This window comes from Pelmatolapia mariae, linkage group LG16_19 (genome assembly GCF_036321145.2).
Source record: "Pelmatolapia mariae isolate MD_Pm_ZW linkage group LG16_19, Pm_UMD_F_2, whole genome shotgun sequence".
NCBI lineage: Eukaryota > Metazoa > Chordata > Actinopteri > Cichliformes > Cichlidae > Pelmatolapia > Pelmatolapia mariae.
Window position 1 is genome coordinate 12,665,175 of NC_086241.1, and position 19,298 is coordinate 12,684,472.

General features: G+C 38.9%; 1 protein-coding gene across 1 annotated transcript in view; it reads left to right on the plus strand.

Moving 5' to 3' along the window:
* The window catches only part of cps1 (carbamoyl-phosphate synthase 1, mitochondrial), a 58,236-nt gene that overhangs the window by 28,565 nt on the left and 10,373 nt on the right, over positions 1-19,298 (plus strand). The window contains exons 27-32 of the mRNA XM_063498209.1: positions 510-577; positions 3,148-3,223; positions 4,317-4,394; positions 7,570-7,677; positions 8,552-8,641; positions 9,036-9,206. Of these exons, the coding sequence (XP_063354279.1) occupies positions 510-577; positions 3,148-3,223; positions 4,317-4,394; positions 7,570-7,677; positions 8,552-8,641; positions 9,036-9,206 (591 nt within the window). The remainder of the gene's footprint in view (positions 1-509; positions 578-3,147; positions 3,224-4,316; positions 4,395-7,569; positions 7,678-8,551; positions 8,642-9,035; positions 9,207-19,298) is intronic.

Sequence of the window (19,298 nt, forward strand, 5' to 3'; positions counted from 1 at the left end):
GTCTGGACTAAATATTCTCCCTCATTTAGAGTTTTTAATGCTGTTAACACATTTTAGTATGCTAAAAGAATAAAATATTTTTTCACTGTGTCCTCCAAAACCGATGTATTTGTAATTTACACAGATGTCCTAAACGGCTAATATGCAGAACCTTTCAGAACTTTTATTCTATAAAAAGCAAAATTGCACTGGATGTTGATGAACGTTTGCATTTGTAAGCACCTGTCCAACTTTATATTAGCAACCCCAACCCTCCCCCTAATATCAACTGGATTTTAAAACCTTTATGTTTCAATTAAAGTTGTTTACTACAAAATGTAAAATTGCAGAAATGGAAAAAAAAAAATCCCACTTCAGTTGACAGATGTGTTTTTCAAAAATTTTAGTGCAGTGTCACTGGAGCTTCAAGATGCACATTTATATGTGGAGCTCCGAGTTGTGGCAGCTTATTCCCTTTGATTTCTGGCCCAACTATAATACATCTGCTGTGCACTTCTGTCTCCTCACAGGAAGACGCGTTTGCCTTCGCTAACCAGGTGGGGTACCCCTGTCTGCTGAGGCCCTCCTATGTTCTGAGGTAGGTTTTAATATATATTAACCAGACTAATCTCGTTTCCCATCACAAAGGTTGCGGTAGTTCAGATTCTCTTATTCCATCAGCAGTCTCTTAACCGTAAATGTTGCATATTAATCATTAATACTTTAAAATATATATATATTTTTAGATAATTTGCTTCATCTTTTTCCAAAAAATATAGACTGCAGTGGCCTGCAAGTATAAAATCTTGTGCCACGTTTCTGTCCTAAATAAATACACACTAAGTGCACTCTTGGTTTGACTGAGACTTGAGAGGGAAATCAATGGAATTTCTTAACAGCTAATTCACAGCGTAATTACTAGATGAATAAAACACATTTTAAGTTATGATGATTAATGAACTTCATTCACTCAAACGCTGCTTCAGTCATGCAGTGACACTTTTGTCCAGAAGGTGTCATGATGGCACCCTGGATTCGGCAGGCAGTCTGCTGTCACCGAAAACGTATGTTTCTACATTCAAGCTGTGATGTTGTTTTAAACAGGATTTGTCTATTCACTGCAGGGGACTGTGGGAAACCCATGAGTGTTGTGCACGAGGCAACATTAATGTAATTCAGTCAAGTGATATGTACCAGTATTAAAGTGTGCTTCTGTTTGATGTTGAAGGAACTATAATCATACCGTTTATGATCGAATGAAATGAATAATAATCCACTTACAGTGACTTCTGTTGAATACCAGTCGAGTGGAAGCTCCTCTCTTCTCCGTAGCATCTGTGTTCGATGAACTCATCCTGATCTTTAGCATCCCTACAGCTTTTTTCACTTTTTTCCCTCTGACATACTTGCTAATATATTTTGAGTGTTCTGCTCAGCCTCAGTACATATGCAGAGATATTCACAGATTTACACACTAAACACTCTCATCCTTGTCAGAATCATACTTCAGTTTTCTGTAGAAGTAAAATGTGCACACACACAACAAAACTGGATAGTATTTGCATATTTAAATTCATCTTTTCATTTAGTTGTTTAAACATTTGCTTAGTATTGTTACTGCTGTGACAAGCAAAGCAGACTTTAAACTAGTTTGTAGTTTTACCATTTTATAAAGGTTGCGTCTTTTAAAAGCACATGAAAATCTACTACTTAAACATGCATCTGAGATGTGAGTCCAGAGCAGAAAGATTGAGACATCGTCTCATTCTTTGCTTTTAACAAATGCTGCAAAAGCTTTTCTTGAAAATACCAAGTCCCTAAGATTTGCTACGTGTGTGAAATATCAATCGTGTGGGTGAGTTACAATAGTCGCTTTTATTAATGGGGGAGAGGGGACAAAAAAGCATCAAGTGACTTTATTGCACTCCAGTTGTTTAATAAGTGTCTGATATGGTGAAATGTCTCTGACTGGGAGTCGGCTGGAAGTCTTGGAAGTTGAAATCCGATCAGAATGTGAAAGTAAACAAACGAGGGTTTACAACTGAGCACCTAATTAATACTTTCTCAGAAATACTGAAACAGACCTTAAAGAAATTCTTGCACTGAAATGTCTGTTTGGTGGACTGAGTTTTTGGCATTTTCCAACTGGCCAACCCTAACTAACTTATTGTCTGTCAGACATTAGGATCATTTTACATCAGGCATGTGGCCTTTTACTGAAAGTTGGTTAAGATTAAGGCAGCATTTTTACTTACTCCTTAAAAAGTCTTGAATTTTCAAAGTATGATGATTACCATTACATTATCCAGCAAATATGTGCACCTCTTTAGAACTAAAACTCATTGTAATCACAATTTTTACTAATCCTGCTAATACTGGACACCATTATATGCTGGGCTAATGGATGGAAAGACATTAAAGCATACACATTTTAGGGGTTTTTAATAGAATGCTGACTTTTGATTTTGGCCAACACTGGACACATAAGCCATCGAGTTTTAACTCAGCAGCACTTACACAGCATGCTGAACAGCTTTCTAAAGATTAATCTTAATGGCTGGATACATTTGAATGTTCTGAGAATAGTGAGGCAAAAACTAGATGGCATCTGAGTCAGTTATATGCCTTCATTTAAATGCGATATAAGTATATCACTGGTTTCCTGAATGAAGGGTCAGTTTTGTGTTGGGGTTTAGACATACAGTATATCTGCTCTCTGTAGCTTATATCTAAGCTACAGAGAGCTAAGGTATAAAGCTCTGACCCGAGCATGTGGCCTTCCTTCGTCCTGTTTCTCTCAACCACGCTTTTTCTATCAGGAGGATAGCCCAGCTAGCAGTCTAAAATCAAAAACAACAACCACAACAAAACTAGCCTAAATCCATTGTTTTTTAATGATGAAGATCTGAACTCATTTTCTAGAGCCTGGAGTGCTTTTCGACCTAAATAGCTGTTCTTCTCCCAGTCTCTCTCGCTCCCTCGCTCCTTATTTCAACTGTTTCCAGACCTTGTTCCTGATGGTAATAGTGATGCAATGGAGAGATAATGAGCGTTTTTGAACAATCATTTGAAGCTTGTATGTTCTCCTCTTTTGCTTGTTTCTCATCCTCTCCTGTGCCCTTTTGATTTCCCTTCCTCACTCTCTCTCCCTCGCCTGCATCGTGCCAGTGGCTCTGCTATGAACGTTGTGTACGGTGAAGAGGAGATGAAACGCTTCTTGGAAGAGGCTGCACACGTGTCCCAGGTGAGCTCACTCTTAACTGTGTGTACTTACCTGCACCTGCAAAAGAGACATATTGCGATAAAACTCTCTAATGTCTCACCCTTACTTTTTTTTTCTACTGGTCCCTCTGTCTCTGTCTAGCACATACAATCACATTAATTTTGCACAAAGTTGTCCCTTTGCTTTCAATTAACTAATGCTACCAGCTGGCAACGGCTGTTGACTAGTATTATGTGCCCATCTCTACTCCACTGAACACCTAGGCAGCTTGGAGGCAGTTGGCCCCTCCAAGGGCCTTTGCTTAGGGCTATATGCGTACACACATGCACATTTTACACCTTCAGAGCACCAAAGCAAACCTTTTAATGGCATTTTAATAGACTTGGAACAAAGTAATAATCACAGCCTCTTGTAGTTAAAAGCAAAATAAGGAAAAATGTGTGCAAAAATAGAAATATCTTATCTCCATACATGGATAAACTTGTATGTGGTTAAGCTACGGGGATCAGGTGTTCAGTCTGCTGTGTCGCCTGATGCTGATGGTGGCCAGGGAAGTGGACGTTGTATGCAATGTGTTAGGGACCTGAAGCATGGCAAGAGGGTACAGATCCATGCCTGGCTAAAAACAAACCCTAGTCAGCCAAATCTCTCCAGCTTGCCAACATTATTGTTGTGCTGTTCATTGACTGCCTGTTCTCCAACGTGACTGACAAGAAGTTGAAATCACGGTGTATAAAAGAAAAATGCAACACCTGGGCAGTGCCACCTCTTTTTCTTATGTTTGAATGAGGCAGACCGGATGTTACAGTGACTCACCATCACCTCTTCGGGGTACAATGTGGTGTAATGTAATGGCACATGGCTAGCTGTTAACAAAAGTAAGTGCCATAAACCCACTGTGCACTGCTTTCTCAAGTGATGGCAAAAAATGGTAAAGCATTTAGGAGAAGAGAGACTTTCCTCAGAACTGGGTAGAATCCAAAAACTAAAATTGCGTTGATGTTGGCACTAGGCCAGAAACTACTTAAGATTCATATCTTCTCAATATGAATGTACACAACTGAGTTTTGTTTTTCCCCACAAATAAATAACCTTGCTTGTGACTCTCTTTCAGGAGCATCCAGTTGTCATCACCAAATTCATACGTGGTGCCAGGGAGGTGGAGGTAGATGCTGTGGCCAAGAATGGCAAGGTGACACACTGCTCTTTGCAGTTATGTTATCTGTTGGCTTACTCTTCAAAGGCATTACTGGCAATGCAGGCTAAATATACAACATGTGCTTGGTGTTTAATTATGAGGTTCTTACAGTACTCACACAAAGTACCAGACTATTTAAACAGTGTGTGGCGTTGTTTAAAATATGACCTGTCCTAATGTTCTGGACTCTGTTTTTTATTTATATTGAGAGTACTTTTTTTTAACATATATTCATTTATAGTATTCACAACATTTTTATTCATCTCTATAGCCTGGCATTATTCAGTCTTCCATTATTCCTTAGTTTAAACTGAGAGGTAGGACAGATATTGAGCTGAGAAGAAAAATAAAGTGGAACTAATCTCATTCATCTTGTATGAAAAACATCACAGCCCAGATAGATCTGATGGGAAGAATGGAATATATTAAAACCAAAGTGCAGGAAAATGGTGGTACTAAATTATTTTTTCTATTTAGGTTGGATCAGTTAAGGATACTTTTAAATGATTCTACTTCAACATACTGACTTTTAAATCTGACAGTTCACGCAGATTTAGTTTTCCATTGCTTTGTTACTGGATTGAACTGCTGTGTTGTTACTCTGTCATGTATGACATGCACATACAATAACTATGCACAACTTGGCTTGTTCCAATGACTGCTTGAAGGAAAACTCTATTTCAAAGTGCAGTCCACTTAATACAATATCAGAAAGGTCAGTTATGCACTGGATGTACACTATATTAGGTACACCTTGTTAGTACTGTGTTAAACCCCCTTTTTGCCTTCAGAACAGCCTTAATTCTTCATGGCATCAATTCAACAATGTTCTGGAAACATTCCTCAGATTTTGGTCTGTATTGACATGATAGCATCATACATGAGCTGCAGAAATGTGTGCAGCCAACAAATCTTCTACCACATCCCAAAGGTGCTCTATTGGATTGAGATCTGTTGAGTATAGAGGCCGTGAACTCATTACGTTGTTCAAGAAGCCAGTTTAAGTTGATTTGAGATCTGTGACATGGTGCATTATCTTGCTGGAAGCAGTAATCAGGTAAACGGTGGTCATAAAGGAAACTGTCAATAAGAAACATTTACGTAGATTGTGGCAGTTGAACAGTATTTAGCTGGTACTACGGAGACAAGTGTGGCAAGAAAATATTACCCCGCCACCAGCCTGTACCATTGATACAAGGCAGGATGGATCCATGCTTTTGTTGTTTATGGCAACATGACCCTACCATCCAAGCAAAATTTTTCTATTCTTGAACAGTGCTGTCCAGTTTTGGTGAGTCTGTGAAATGCATTGTTAGTTTCCTGTTCTTAACATGCGGGAAGCTACTGTGGTCTTCTGCAGCTGTGCATTCAACGATGCTCTTCTGCAAATCTACGGTGTAACAAGTGGTTATTTGAGTTGCTTTTAATTTATCAGCTTAAAGAGTTAGTGGGGGAAAAAGTTGCTTTTTATAGCCATTGTTTAGAAGACAATGTTCCAGAGAACTGTTGCTCACCTGATATTTTTTCTTCAGACCATTTTCTTTAAACCCTAGAGATGGTTGTGTGGGAAAATCCAGGTAGATCATCAGTTTTTGAAACACTGAGACTAGCCTGACAATAAAAATGTTCAAATTCACTTAAATTACCTTTCTTCTTGTTTTGGATGCTTAATTTTAATGTCAGCATGTCATCTAGACCAGGGGTGGGCAACTCCAAGCCTCGAGGGCCGGTGTCCTGCAGGTTTTAGACATCACCCTGGGTCAACACACCTGAATCCAATGATGAGTTCATTCCCAGGCCTCTGAAGAACTCCAAGACATGTTGAGGAGGTCATTTAGCCATTTAAATCAGCTGTGTTGGATCAAGGACACATCTAAAACCTGCAGGACACCAGCCCTCGAGGCCTGGAGTGCATGTTTCTCTAATGCATTTACCTAATCAAAAACAAAAACATTGACCTGCATATTCTGTAACTTTTCATATCATATTATTCTGAGTGTTCACTGAAGTGATCATCTCCTTCATGCTGATGCCAACTTGCCCGCACCTTATTTAATACGGTAATTTGACTGTATAGGGGTGAAGCTAGAGGAGTTGAATACAAGCAATTTGGCTTGAAAAGATTTTTTTTTTTTTTTGAATTACCACTGTGAGTGGAGAAATGGATCCACAATGCATGATGTCACCCCATTCAAAGTAAACGTAAGGTGAGCGTTGACCTCTGACACCTACATATGAATCTGACCTTGCAGACGAAAACACTACATTGTACTTCAATGTGAAATTACTGTAGCACTAACTGGTGGTCTAACTTTTTAATTCTTGTATAACTGTATCTGCAGTTTAAGCTGCAGTAGGCGAAGGAGCCACCAAGGTAATTGTCCTGAACGCCTTGTCTATTTTTCTATTGTTTAGACTGTGAGAGTCATTTCAAGGGTGTCATTTTGAACGTGGGCTCTTCAGTTGTATGGTAGATTTTCTCACTCTGCTTTCTCTGAATACAGACCCTCCTTTATCTTCAGTATCACATTAACAAGCTGTCCATTCATTGAATACCAAACAGGACTCATTACTTGTAGCTAGACTGTGTGTGCGTATGTGTGGGGGAGAGTAAAAAAGTCAGAGATAATACGTATTAATTACAGGCTCTATCTGAAGAGTGTTAATGAATGCCGTGGTTAGCAGCAGTTTAAATGAGCTAATGACACGGCAGCTCATTTACAGACACGCACTCACACACATACAGAGTGGCTTGGCAATATAGATCTTCTTTCCTTTGGGTGAAATTTTGGAAGTTATTCAGACACTTCATATCAATGTACATTGTTTCAACAAATACAAGGCCTTTGTCTCAAACAGTGTTGATTTATTTGTTTCTCCCACATGCAGCAGTCGCCGTCTTCAACGTGGTTCCCTGTACGTTAATGCTACTGTTTTCTGTTGTGGCATACTGTATGTATGAAAACATCAAATCTGGCTAACAACATCAAACATCAAATTCCTTAAATTTGGAAACTTTTTCTTGGTCAGCAGACCAAGGCTGTGAAAGGAGTGTTTGCCTTGAGCAGACATTTTTGTGTCTTATTAGAGCTGTGAGCTGCTTGCAAATGTTATTCTGTGCCCGGTTTACTCCATTAATGTTTCTGCATGCGTTTGGGTGTCTTTTTAGGTTTTGGTTCATGCCATAACAGAGCATGTGGAAGATGCCGGGGTGCACTCTGGAGATGCTACCCTAATGCTGCCAACCCAGACCATTAGCCAAGGGGCACAGGAAAAGGTCAGTTAAGTCACCTTAAAGTTGACATGGTGCACATTGCATAGTCCCTTGTAGAAAGTGTCCAGTGTGTTATAGTCACAAAAAATGACATATAAAGAAATTATTTAGTGTTCAACAAATTTCCAGATTGAGACCATAATTCAAATAGTTTAAGAAACCGACTACAAAACAGTCGATCATCTGTTGATCTTTTCTATGATATTTATTTAAAGCTAGTTTCACATTTATAGCTAAGTGAGGGGGGATGTGCCTTGGAATATTATATATTCTTTTGTACTAATTACTTTAAGTCCTGCAGTTTTAGGTACAAAATGAGCTTTTCATGTGTCTCTTGCTTTTAGGTCTTTTTCAGCCCCATGCACATGTTGTTATGTTAGAGCCAGAGCTGGTACTGCCATCCCTGTTTGTTGGTACAAACACAACAGTGTGAATAAGCAGAAAATGCAACCAATCAATAAAATGTATCCTGATGAAAATGGTGCATCTGTCCATTAAAAAAAAAAAAAATAAATTAAATAAATTAAAAAAAAAAAAAGGGTGGGAGAAATGCAGCAAAAGACACGTATGATTCATTTATGTTTTATGACATGTAGCTTCTCTGTTTGCTCCTGCATGATTCATTTAAAGAAATGGAAAAAATACCAGATAATGACAGAGGAGGAAATCAAAACTGGCAGAATGGAAAGCAGCTTTTGTGATTCAAACTGGGGTTTTTTTTTCTTAATCCATGTTAAGTAAGCAGTTTACCTTGCACTTTATGCTTTTAATATGTTCTCCATTTGTGTTCAAATTGAAACAGTCTTATTTGATTTTTAAGTGTGGTTTTTTTTTTGTTTTTTTTTGTTTACCTTTCTTCTTCTTCTTCTTCTTTCAGGTTAAAATTGCCACCCGAAAAATCGCGCACGCATTTGAAATTTCTGGGCCATTTAACACTCAATTTCTGGTTAAAGGCAATGATGTCATGGTAGGTATATCTCTCAGTGTGTGACTAAAAAGACAGATTGACATTTTCACACCTGGTTTCAGCAAATGCACTTCACTCACAAAATGAAATCCCCTGTTGTTTAAAATGGTTGGCAAAGCTGGCCGAATTAATAATCAACCTTGCGTTCAGCTTTGGTGTTCAGCCACAGTGCACATGCACGCCCACTATTTGTGTGTATGTGTGTGTATCTAATCTGGGCATTTGTATAGTATATTTACGCATTTGTAATCTATATATTTCTATTTATCTTCTAAGTAACCTTAATTTAAAGTTAATGGTATACTGAAAGAATTGTTTTTTCTTTTTTAAAAAAAAAAGAAGGGGAAAAAAAACTTTTTTCAGATTACTATATTTTTTATATTGCATCCTGTAGGTGATCGAATGCAATCTGCGGGCATCACGCTCCTTCCCTTTTGTATCCAAAACAATTGGTGTCGACTTTATCAACGTGGCAACCAAAGTGATGGTGGGAGAGCCTTTGGATGAGGCCAGCCTTCCCTCGCTTGAGAAACCCATCATTCCTGTGGACTACGTCGGAATCAAAGTAAGAAGGAAAACTGAAATGAGCTTACAGCTGGGAAATGCATGACTGGCTTTCTTTGAATGTTTTTGTTTGTTATTTTGATGTTTTTCAGGGTACAGAGAGAATGGATTGGATTATAGACAAAATGAATGAGTTTAAAAAAAGAGAGCGTAAGTGAGGAAGCACAATTCCAACTCTCTGTAAGTCTTTGTGTCCAAGCATGAAGAATGGAAAAGCAATGTAGGCTATAGCAGCTTACTAACCTGTCATAGTTAGTCGAATTAATTGATAGTATTAATAAATATTAATAAAGTACTGATAGTAAAATGGTGTTAGGACCAGAGATGGGCCGATTACTTTTTTGTAGAGCTGGGCAATATAAGATTTTTTCATATCACGATATGTTTTTTTCATTTCTGGCGATAACGATATATATCACGATATAAGCCAAATAACTATATTTGTAAGATTTAAATGTGCCGTTGCTCACAAGTAAAATGTGAAATAATCTGCAGTTCAACAGGGTAGATGTGCTTAAGGAACATGAGACTTCAGTTTCAGATAAATAAAGGCAAATATTGCAAACTACACAAAACACAGCTGCTAAAGCGTTTAAGTTTCAAAATAGAACAAACAGACTACTAAATTGTCAATTCCACTTAGAAACAAAATTTTAATTCTAAAAATAAATCTTACTTTGTTTTACAGAAGAACAGACAAAATTGACTAACTTTTGTCAATATCAAATAAACTGAGAACTAAAAGGAAATTGTCAATCTCTCCTTGTTGTATAGCTTAGCTTTTCAAACAGTTTTAACAGTGACTTTAGTCTGACAAAAGCCGAATGACGAATTAGCGCTTTCAGTCAGAGATTGAGCATGCACCGGTTTATTGTATTTCCAGACTTGCTTTCGGCACAATTTACAGTGCGCGCTACTCTGTTTTTTGTCAGACTTGAAATAGCCGAAATACCTTCACACTACGGAACTTCTATGGCCCTTCCGTTCGATAAGCTCTCCGGCATTGGAACCATCATTGTTTTTTTCTTCGGTAACCTTCACTCACGCTCTCGGTTGATTTTTCTCTAGTCGGCAAACTCATTTCCTTCATTACCCGGGCGGCCCGGCTGCAAAAACAAATACACATGTGCGCCTTGGCACTTGTGCTGTACATAACAAGTCACGTGACGTGACGCTGCGGCTGTGATTGGTTCGGCTCTGCGCTACTTAATTTGGATTGGCTGTTTTTTTTTGTTTTTTTTTTTTAAGAGGACGAGAGATGAGGCCTATCGCAATAGTTAAATTTTTCTATCGAGAAAAAGTTATTTCGCAATACATATCGTTATTGTTCTATCGCCCAGCTCTACTTTTTTTTCAAGTAATGAGTAAAGTAAGGGATTACTATTTCAAAAGAGTAATTAGAATACTGTTACTTTCCCATAAGCATGCTGCGTTACTGCGTTACTAAACCGTGATTTTTGTTTGTGAGTGTCTCATGACAATGACGTACGAGCGTGCGACGTCCATGGTAGCAACAGACGTGTGTAGCTCAATAATGGATAATATGGAGTGTGGGAGAAAGTACGACCATGCAGTGTTTAAAGCTATATTTAATTGTTATCAGCTCTATTCACTGGTGTCTTCCTTTTTCTTCACTCCCAGAAGGTTAACTCTTCTTCTTTTTCACTGACTAGCCTCACTCATTACGTTCGTTTAAACAGAATCAGAAACGCCACTTGCAGTGGGAGCGACTGGAGTCAGGTGGGGCCCCCTTAGGGATGTGTGGTCTCTTTGATTGTCATTGCAAACTTTTCCATTGCTGTAGTGTAAAGTTTGCCTGGTGCCAAGCGGTGCCTCTGTCCAAGGAGGTCTACAAAATTGACCACCTGGGATACCAGGCTTGCAACTTTCCCCTCAAGGTTTTGACATATACTGTTGCTATTGTTGAGCATCCCAAGTAGCCCTGTGATTCAACCCACAGGAGGCCACAGAGTAGCTCCTGTGATTAGCCAAAATGTCCCCTAAGTGCTGCTCCGGTCAGCCTAAGTGCCTGCCCTAAATTCTCCTTTGGTCATCAGCTGTCAATGCGAAGAGTCAGGTGACCCTGTTTTCAGTCCTTCTGCTTTTTGTAGTGTTTTTTTTTTTTTTTTTTTTTTTTAAACAATCAGTCTGGCAGTACTCAAGACTCTCTTCAGCATGCCCATAGAACCCTGTGCTCAGCCTATTTTGCTGCCAGTGGGCACAAATGCTGCCAACGCACTTGTGTGATTGTGTGTTCAGTGTCATTCTGTGCAGGAAAAAATGGAATCGCTGAACAGACAAAGGAACCGTTTTTATTTTTCATTATTTCAGCCCATGCCCATTAGAGTCTGTACACACTAATGTAATAGAAGATTTAACCATGGTTCCATTATGCGCTTGCATGAAATTCTTCAGATGTCACTTTTGTGTTTATGTGTGTACATTAAAGCAGTCGCCTGACACTTCAGGCCAAAAACATGTTGTTAGCTCTCTGGCTTGAGAAATTACACAGATAGTCATTGTTAACACTCCAAAGTGCAACAAATAAATTACAAATGATTTAGTTCTTCTGAATTTCATTCTATTTGCACAGTGAAAGCCTCTTTAAATTGAGTAGCAACAGTATTTGTGCTGTGGTGTTATAAAATGCAGCTGTCTATTTTGAGATCAAGCTTAATACCAGCTTTCTATTCTTTTTTTTCTATTCTTTTTTTTTGCACTTAAGTAAATGTAATAATCCTGACTTTTGGGTTTTAGGGCCATAAGAAAAGTATCCATCCATCCATTCTATACTGCTTATCCTTTCAGGGTCGCTGTGGGGCTGGAGCCTATCCCAGCTGTCTTAGGGCAAGAGATAGGGTACACTCTGGACAGGTCACCAATCTGTCGCAGGGTTAACACATAGAAACAGACAACCATTCTCACTCACATTCACCCATCACCATTAACTGCATGTCTTTGGACTGTGCGAGGAAGCGGGAGTACCCAGAGAGAACCCACGCAAACATGGGGAGAACATGTAAACTCCACACAGATAGACCCCGGCCTGATGGTGGAATTGAACTCAGGACCTTCTTGCTGTGAGGCAACAGTGCTGAGAGAAACTAGTGTTTTTAACATTACAAAGTATAATCTTGTAACATCATCTTGATCATTTTAAGGTAAAGTTTAATCCTGGAAAACAAATATGAAGCCAAGAGGCACATCTCATTTTCCCTTCAAAGTATGAAATAGCACATGTATTATGGACAAACAGTACAATTTGATACAGTATAGCATATTGCATATTTTGGCTGTCCCAGAAATCTCAGAAACACCAGTTTGGACAAATGGAGGTGAAGCTTCTCTGTTTTGCAAATGGGCAGGGCAATCCAATGATACTGTGGTAGTTCTGTCTATTTCTCCTCGCTGTCACTGAGCTTCAGGTTGCACTATTTCACATATCTCTCTAGCAGTCTCCTATAACCCCTGTAGTTTGCAGCAGACCACAAACACAATGGTGACTTTAAAGGGAACAAGTGTGTTTTGTGTGAAAGAGTCATTTACCTTTCCTTAAAAATACCTAATTGCCTTATCCTGTATGGTTTGTAAATGAGTTCGTGTTTAGAGCCTTACATGCATGGTATTGTTATACGTACTGCAGGCTGCACTAATACAGCTTGCGTTGGCTCACATAACAAAGACAGCAATTACTCCTTCATCGTTATACCTAGGCATGATGAGGAGAATAGTACCTGGCTTTCTCATACCAACTGGGAGGCTTACTTCTTAGACTGGGTATGAGAGCGTTTACGTGTCGCCAGCTGTTCAAAAGCTATTTTTTCTGAAGTAATTTCTCTCTCTAATTACAACAGAGCTGCCGTAACAATGGTTGTAGTTTGAAACCAATCACGCAGGCATAATCCCCAACTCTTCCCCACCACCTAAAGTTTTCAATTTCCAGTCTGCGCGGTGGTAAGGAATATTAATCAGAGCTCTGAATTCTCCACGCGCCAGGCTTAGACTTCCAGAGTTTACTTGGAGAGTATGACACAGGCTTCATACCCCTTGACTGATATGGGACTTCTTTGAAACCTTGCCTCGGTGCATTTGAGTTGTTTTAACAAAGCAGAGCTAATTTTCTTTTTTTCCTGTTAAACATATTTCTTCCACAACATCAAACCCGACTGCAAACACAGTGTGATTTTTGAAAAAAAACATTATCCAGCAAAATTGCCCTAAAGTGTGTTTGATCAATATATCCCCTCTCACCACCTTTATCCTCACTGTCCTCACTGTATCATCACAAGACACATGTTATTACCACCAGAGAAACCACTGTCATTTATCTGTCTTATTCCCTCACAAGCTTTAGTCTTGCAGCCTGTTTTCTCTCTGAAGGCCCCTCGTTTGAAGCAATGTTTCTTTCTTTTTTTTTCTTTTCACTAACAAGTCCCTATTGTGTAATTTCTGTCTCCATATACAAACTCATAGGAATAACACCACATTTGTATTTACGATACCAGGAGGAGAAAGAGCGTGAAAACAACATTTGAGCAGGATATGATGGTTTGGTGTCGCTCCCCAGTTCAAAGCCATTTAGTAAAGAAATGTAAGTTCCAGCTGCTACATGCTTTGTCCCCTGACCGTGGGGAATTACTGCATTATGGTAACTTCTAAGACAAATTCTTGTGAGTTTAATGACCCAGGAGAAAAATGTACACTTGAAACAGCATGCTGGACGGACACTTCTCTTAAACACTTAAATATGAGGAGGTCATGTTAGTAACACTCATGATACTGGCACCAAAGCATGTGGCACATCTTCCAGTTGGTGTTTTGGTTACTTTTATGTAATTTTTAAACACTCAAATATTGCACCTGCTTTTTAAAGTGTTTGCTGACCTGTGCAAACTGCTCCGAAATATTTTATATTTTTGGGTACATGCAGGTACCAGAATTATGGGGCCACATATACGCTTTATTCTACTCCTCTTATCATACATGACTAGTCCATACTGTTAAAAATGTACAAAAATGATTATGGTTTGTTGTGGAGGCTGCTTGAAGGAGTGGCCAATCTTAAAGTCCTGGCCAGTTAATAGAATCTCAGAAAGGTCACTTTACTGGGGACACCTTGCTAGTATTGGGTTGGACCCCATTTTTGCCTTCATTACTGCCTTAATTCCTCATGGCATAAAATTATCAAGTTGCTGGAAACATTTCTCAGAGATTTTGGGCCATGCTCTCATGATGCCAATTCACAGTTGTTATTGATTTGTCAATTGCACATCCAAGACAAACATCTCCTATTCCCTCGCAGCCCGAAGGTGCTCCCTTGGATTGGATCCCAGTCTGAGATGATTTGAGCTTTGTGACATTAGTGTGTTATTCTGCTGGAAACTGAAGATCTGTACAACGTGGTCATAAAGGAGTGTGCGTGGCCAACACTCACGTAGACTCTGCTATTTAAATGATGCTCAGTAGGGAACTAAGGGCCCCAAAGTGTGCTAAGAAAACAAGGTTCAAGGTTTGGCATGTTGTGCGCTTAGAGATGTCTTCTGTGCAGTATGACCATTGTCCTCTGATTCCTGGCTTCTCTAGGTGAAAATAACTAGTTGAACTGCTGCTCATTGGACATTTCTTCTTATTTTGAACCAGTTGGCTGCGTGCGAAAATGCCAGTACATTGCAAAATTCTAAAATACTCAGACCAGCCTGTGAGACACCAAAAACCATTCCATAGTTTTTTACTGTTCTGATGCTCTGCTTCAACTTCAGCAGGTCGTCTTGAGTACGTCTACATGCCTAAATACATTAAGATGGTAACATATAATTATGAATAATGATTTATGTTAACAAGCAATTGAACAGATGTACCTAATAATAAAGTGATCTGCAAGGGGAAATTTTTATTTTTTATTTTTTTTATTGATTTCCTTAAGAATTCTGGTCAGCTTTCTGGATGGGGGGATAAATAGTTCTTCTTTTTCATCTTCTTCCGCAATTCTCATTTTTTTTTCAATATGAGAGCGACCCAATTTAGTCTGAACTTAGCAGAAACTTTTTTGTTTGTTTGTTTTTAAGTCTTGCATGCCACTGAGACGCACAGCAGCTACCCTTCTGATTTTGGCAGATTTCTTTTATTTCTTTTTTTCTGTGTGTGAGTGTAAGAAAAAATCTTGCCAAAACAGATTTTTTTTTCTTCCGTTCTTTAAGAAAAAAGAAGAACTTAGAATGGTTTCTAGTTGGCCCAATTATATGCTTCCAAGCTTTTCAACTAAAAACGGTTCTCAAATTAGAAGTGTGCTTTGCTGTTCCCCTTGCTGGTGGTGTGATTTTTATGAAAAAGACGAAAAGAAAATTTTAGACTGTGCTGCTTTTCACAGTTGTATTGCCTTTATTCACATATGTGTATAAATACCAACAACTGGTTGGAGAACCACAGGAATAATATTAACTGGGGTTTATTGGTAGTGATGATCAGTCAGAGCACCAGCAAGCTTTACCACTGAGGTGACAAATGCAGCATAACAGAGCCATCCTGAAATGTTCACATATCAATGTCCTATCATGTTTTCATGTATTACTGGGAAGGAAAGTGACTTAATTGCAATTAAACAACCATAATTAAGAACATTTTACACATCACAAAAAAGATATGAACAAAAATTTGTATTTTAATGGAGGAAAAAGTTAGGACACCCTACCCCCTAATAACTTGTGTTGCCCCCTTTGGCTGATATAACTTCAGTTATAGAATTCTTTCAGCTCGTGAGATGTTTGAGGTTTTTTGTTTTGTTTTTTTTGGGTTTTTTTTTTTTTTGCATGTACAGCCTGTTTCAAGTTACCCCACACCATCTCAATGGGATTTAGATCAGGGCTTTGACTTGGCCATTCCAGGACTCTCTACTTAGGTTTTGGATTTGCTGGTATGCTTTGGGTCATTGTCATGTTGCAGTGTCCAGTTCTGCTTCGGCTTCAATTTTTTAACAGATGGTTTCACATGTTCTATAAGCACCCCCCAATACACAGTCAGATGCATGATGGATTCTATGATGGCTGCAGGTGCTGCTGCAACAAAGTATCCCCAAACTAGGATACTGCCACCTCCATGCTTCACAGTTGGTATGAGGTTCTTTTCTTGGAAGGCTGTATATGGTTTACACCAAACATGTCTACTGTTCTGGTGTCCAAATAATTCAGTTTTAGATTCATCTGAACATAATTCCAGAAGTCATGGTCTTCGTCTACGTTCGCTCTGGCAAACTTCAGTCTGGCCTTAATGTTTCTCTTAGAGAGCAAAGGTTTCCTCCTTGCACACCTCCCAAGTTGAAAGTCAAACTTGTGTAGTCTCTTTCTGACAGTAGAGTCACTTTCACATCAACAGTAGCCAGAGCCTGCTGTAGTTCCTGTGTTGACATTTTAGGATTTTTGATGACTTCTTTGAGCATCTTGTGGTCTGCTCTGGGGGTGAATTATGCTAGGACGGTCAGACCTGGGCATGGTGGCAGTTGTTTTGAATGTCCTCCACTTGTAAACAATTTTCCGAATTGTGGAATGGCTGATGTCAAATTCTTTTGAGATCTTTTTGAATCCCTTACCAAACTCATAAGCGGCCACAATCTTCTTTCTGAGGGCATCAGACAGCTATTTAGATCTCACCATGGCGCTCACTTCAACACTTGAACAATCAGGAGCACACCAAACTAAATTTGAGGTTTAAATGCTGGGTAACGATGTACTGATCATGTGCACCTGACGTGATACACCTGTGTGATTTTAACCATTTTAAGTGGGATAACATGTGGGGGTGTCCTAATTTATTCCTCACCAGAAATTGCATTCTTTTAAAATTGCATTTCACATTAAGTTTTAAAAAGTCTTTTCTTAGTTTTTAATTGTTTAGTTATATTATATGAATCCCTCAGTATCATCAAAATTTATATTAAATATCCATATGTCCAAATATATTTTTAAATATACAGGCTTTCATAGGGTGGCCTAATTTTCTCACATGACTGTAGCGGTTTTAGTATGGTCTTGTCACCTGTTTCTGTCTTTGGGAGAATGTTTTGAATATGGATGGGAGCTAAATGGGTTGAAATAACAGTACTGAAGTTATGTGCAATTGACTCTCAAGAAGGCACAGGTCATCTCCATGAAGATGAGACTTTTACTGTGCTACAGCTGTTCTAATGATAAAGGGCACCGTAGAACACTTGGGTTCACACCAGCAACAATTAAGTTCTCTAGGATCCAATACTGTATAACTTGGCACTGCCCATTAATGGTATTGACACCACCCCAGCTATCTACTTACAACACAATCCTCAGAGGGCTTACCCCTAGTTGGCAGTGAGTGTGCAGCTTTACCCAGAATACTATCCAGGCACTATTTGTTTCCTAGAATCCTTACAGCCATGCAAGCAGCTAGCATGAGCCAGCTAAAAACGTCAAAATTACCACATAATTGCGTTTGTAATAGAAAAAGCACTTTACTCAGAATGGCAGTTGTTTTACTTCTTAGAATGAAGATGCCGTCAACTTTCAGAAAACTGTCTTCCCTATTCGTATTTGTTAAAATGTCTTCCAAGAATTCTGAATCTGTCAAGTTCCTGAGTTCCATTTATCTGTGAGTATAAAGACATTCGTACAAGTGCTTTTTCCAGTAAAGCAGACAAAACAACAGCAATGTTACATGAAAATGTCTTGCTAGATTCATGTCCTTCTCCACTGGAGCTCAGCTGGTGCCCGAAGATAACATGATTCATGTTGTGGACACTCACAGTTGTACTCCGTTTCGAGTGGCAGGCGGTAGGATGTTGAGATTGGAAAAGCTGGAATATTGTAACAGTCCTACAATCCCACACACTCCATTGCATTTGAAGAACAAGCAATTATAGGCCAAACTGGGCAGCCTTTTTAATAGCTCTGTTTATGAAGGCTTGTGTGTGCTTTCTCGTATCTCATGACAGCTAAATCTTCACGGATGTCGGTGATTGCATTTTTTAAACACGTCCCTGTGTTTCCTCTTTTGTTTGTGCCTACATTATATTTCCATTTTCATTTCTTCTTCTTAGTGTTAATGATTTAGAATAGGATGATGTTGCTTGGGTTTTTGCAGTTTTGTGGCAGGTAAAAGTGCATAGCACTTCATTTGACTCGCAAATGGACAGTTTTACTCAGAAACCTTCAAACGTGTCTTTGTCAGTCTTTCTGAATTTATATCTGTTTTTGTCTCCGTCATTAAAACTTCCCTCGTTGTTGTTCATTCTCAATACATGCCCCTCTTTCTATTTCATTTTCTTTCTTCTTTACATTCTGCCATTTTATCTCTGCATACTTCCCTGCCTTTCTCTGACTCTTTGAACAAAGGCACGATAAAGATGCTGGTCCCTTGTCTGCATTCCCCTCTCTTCGTCCCTTCTTACATTAGTATGCTAACATTACATTCGCTGATTAGATAGCCCGCTTCAAGGATGAATCCCCCACCCCCCCAAGTGGCCCTTGCCTGTGTGTGTGTGCGTGTGTGGACACAGACAATGCCACAACCCTATTCGTGGTGGTCTGCAGTTTGAGAAGCATCACTACTTTTCACTTTTTTCTCTTTCATGCTGTCCACGCCAGTAGTCTTAGCAGTTCTCTCTTGTATTATACCATGCCTCCTCTTCTCATTTCTGTAGAACAAATTGTTTTGGGGAAAAAAAAAAACATTGGTATTAATTTATATGACACTGTATTTATCAGTATTTGCCATTTCTTTTCTGTAGTCCATAAACAAACAGCTGTTGCGTGGTTTAGCTGTTACTCCTAATGGCAAGCTTTCTTCCGCCTGTAGGTGGCAGCATCATGAAATCTCTGAAATGGTTTCAGTAGACTGTAACCATAATTGATGATACTGACCAATAATGTTAAAGAATATTCTTAGCTGACTGCCACTTTCTTTGTAGTTTTTTTTTCTGCTCTTTGGAAACCATTTTTTAAACTTCAGTTGAAGATTTTATTTTTTTATTTTTGGAAACTGATCCCACAAACCAAATATTAACCTAGCTGGTTAAAGCTGCAAACTGGAGAAATTAAAAAAAAAAACAAACAAACAAAAAAAAAAAACA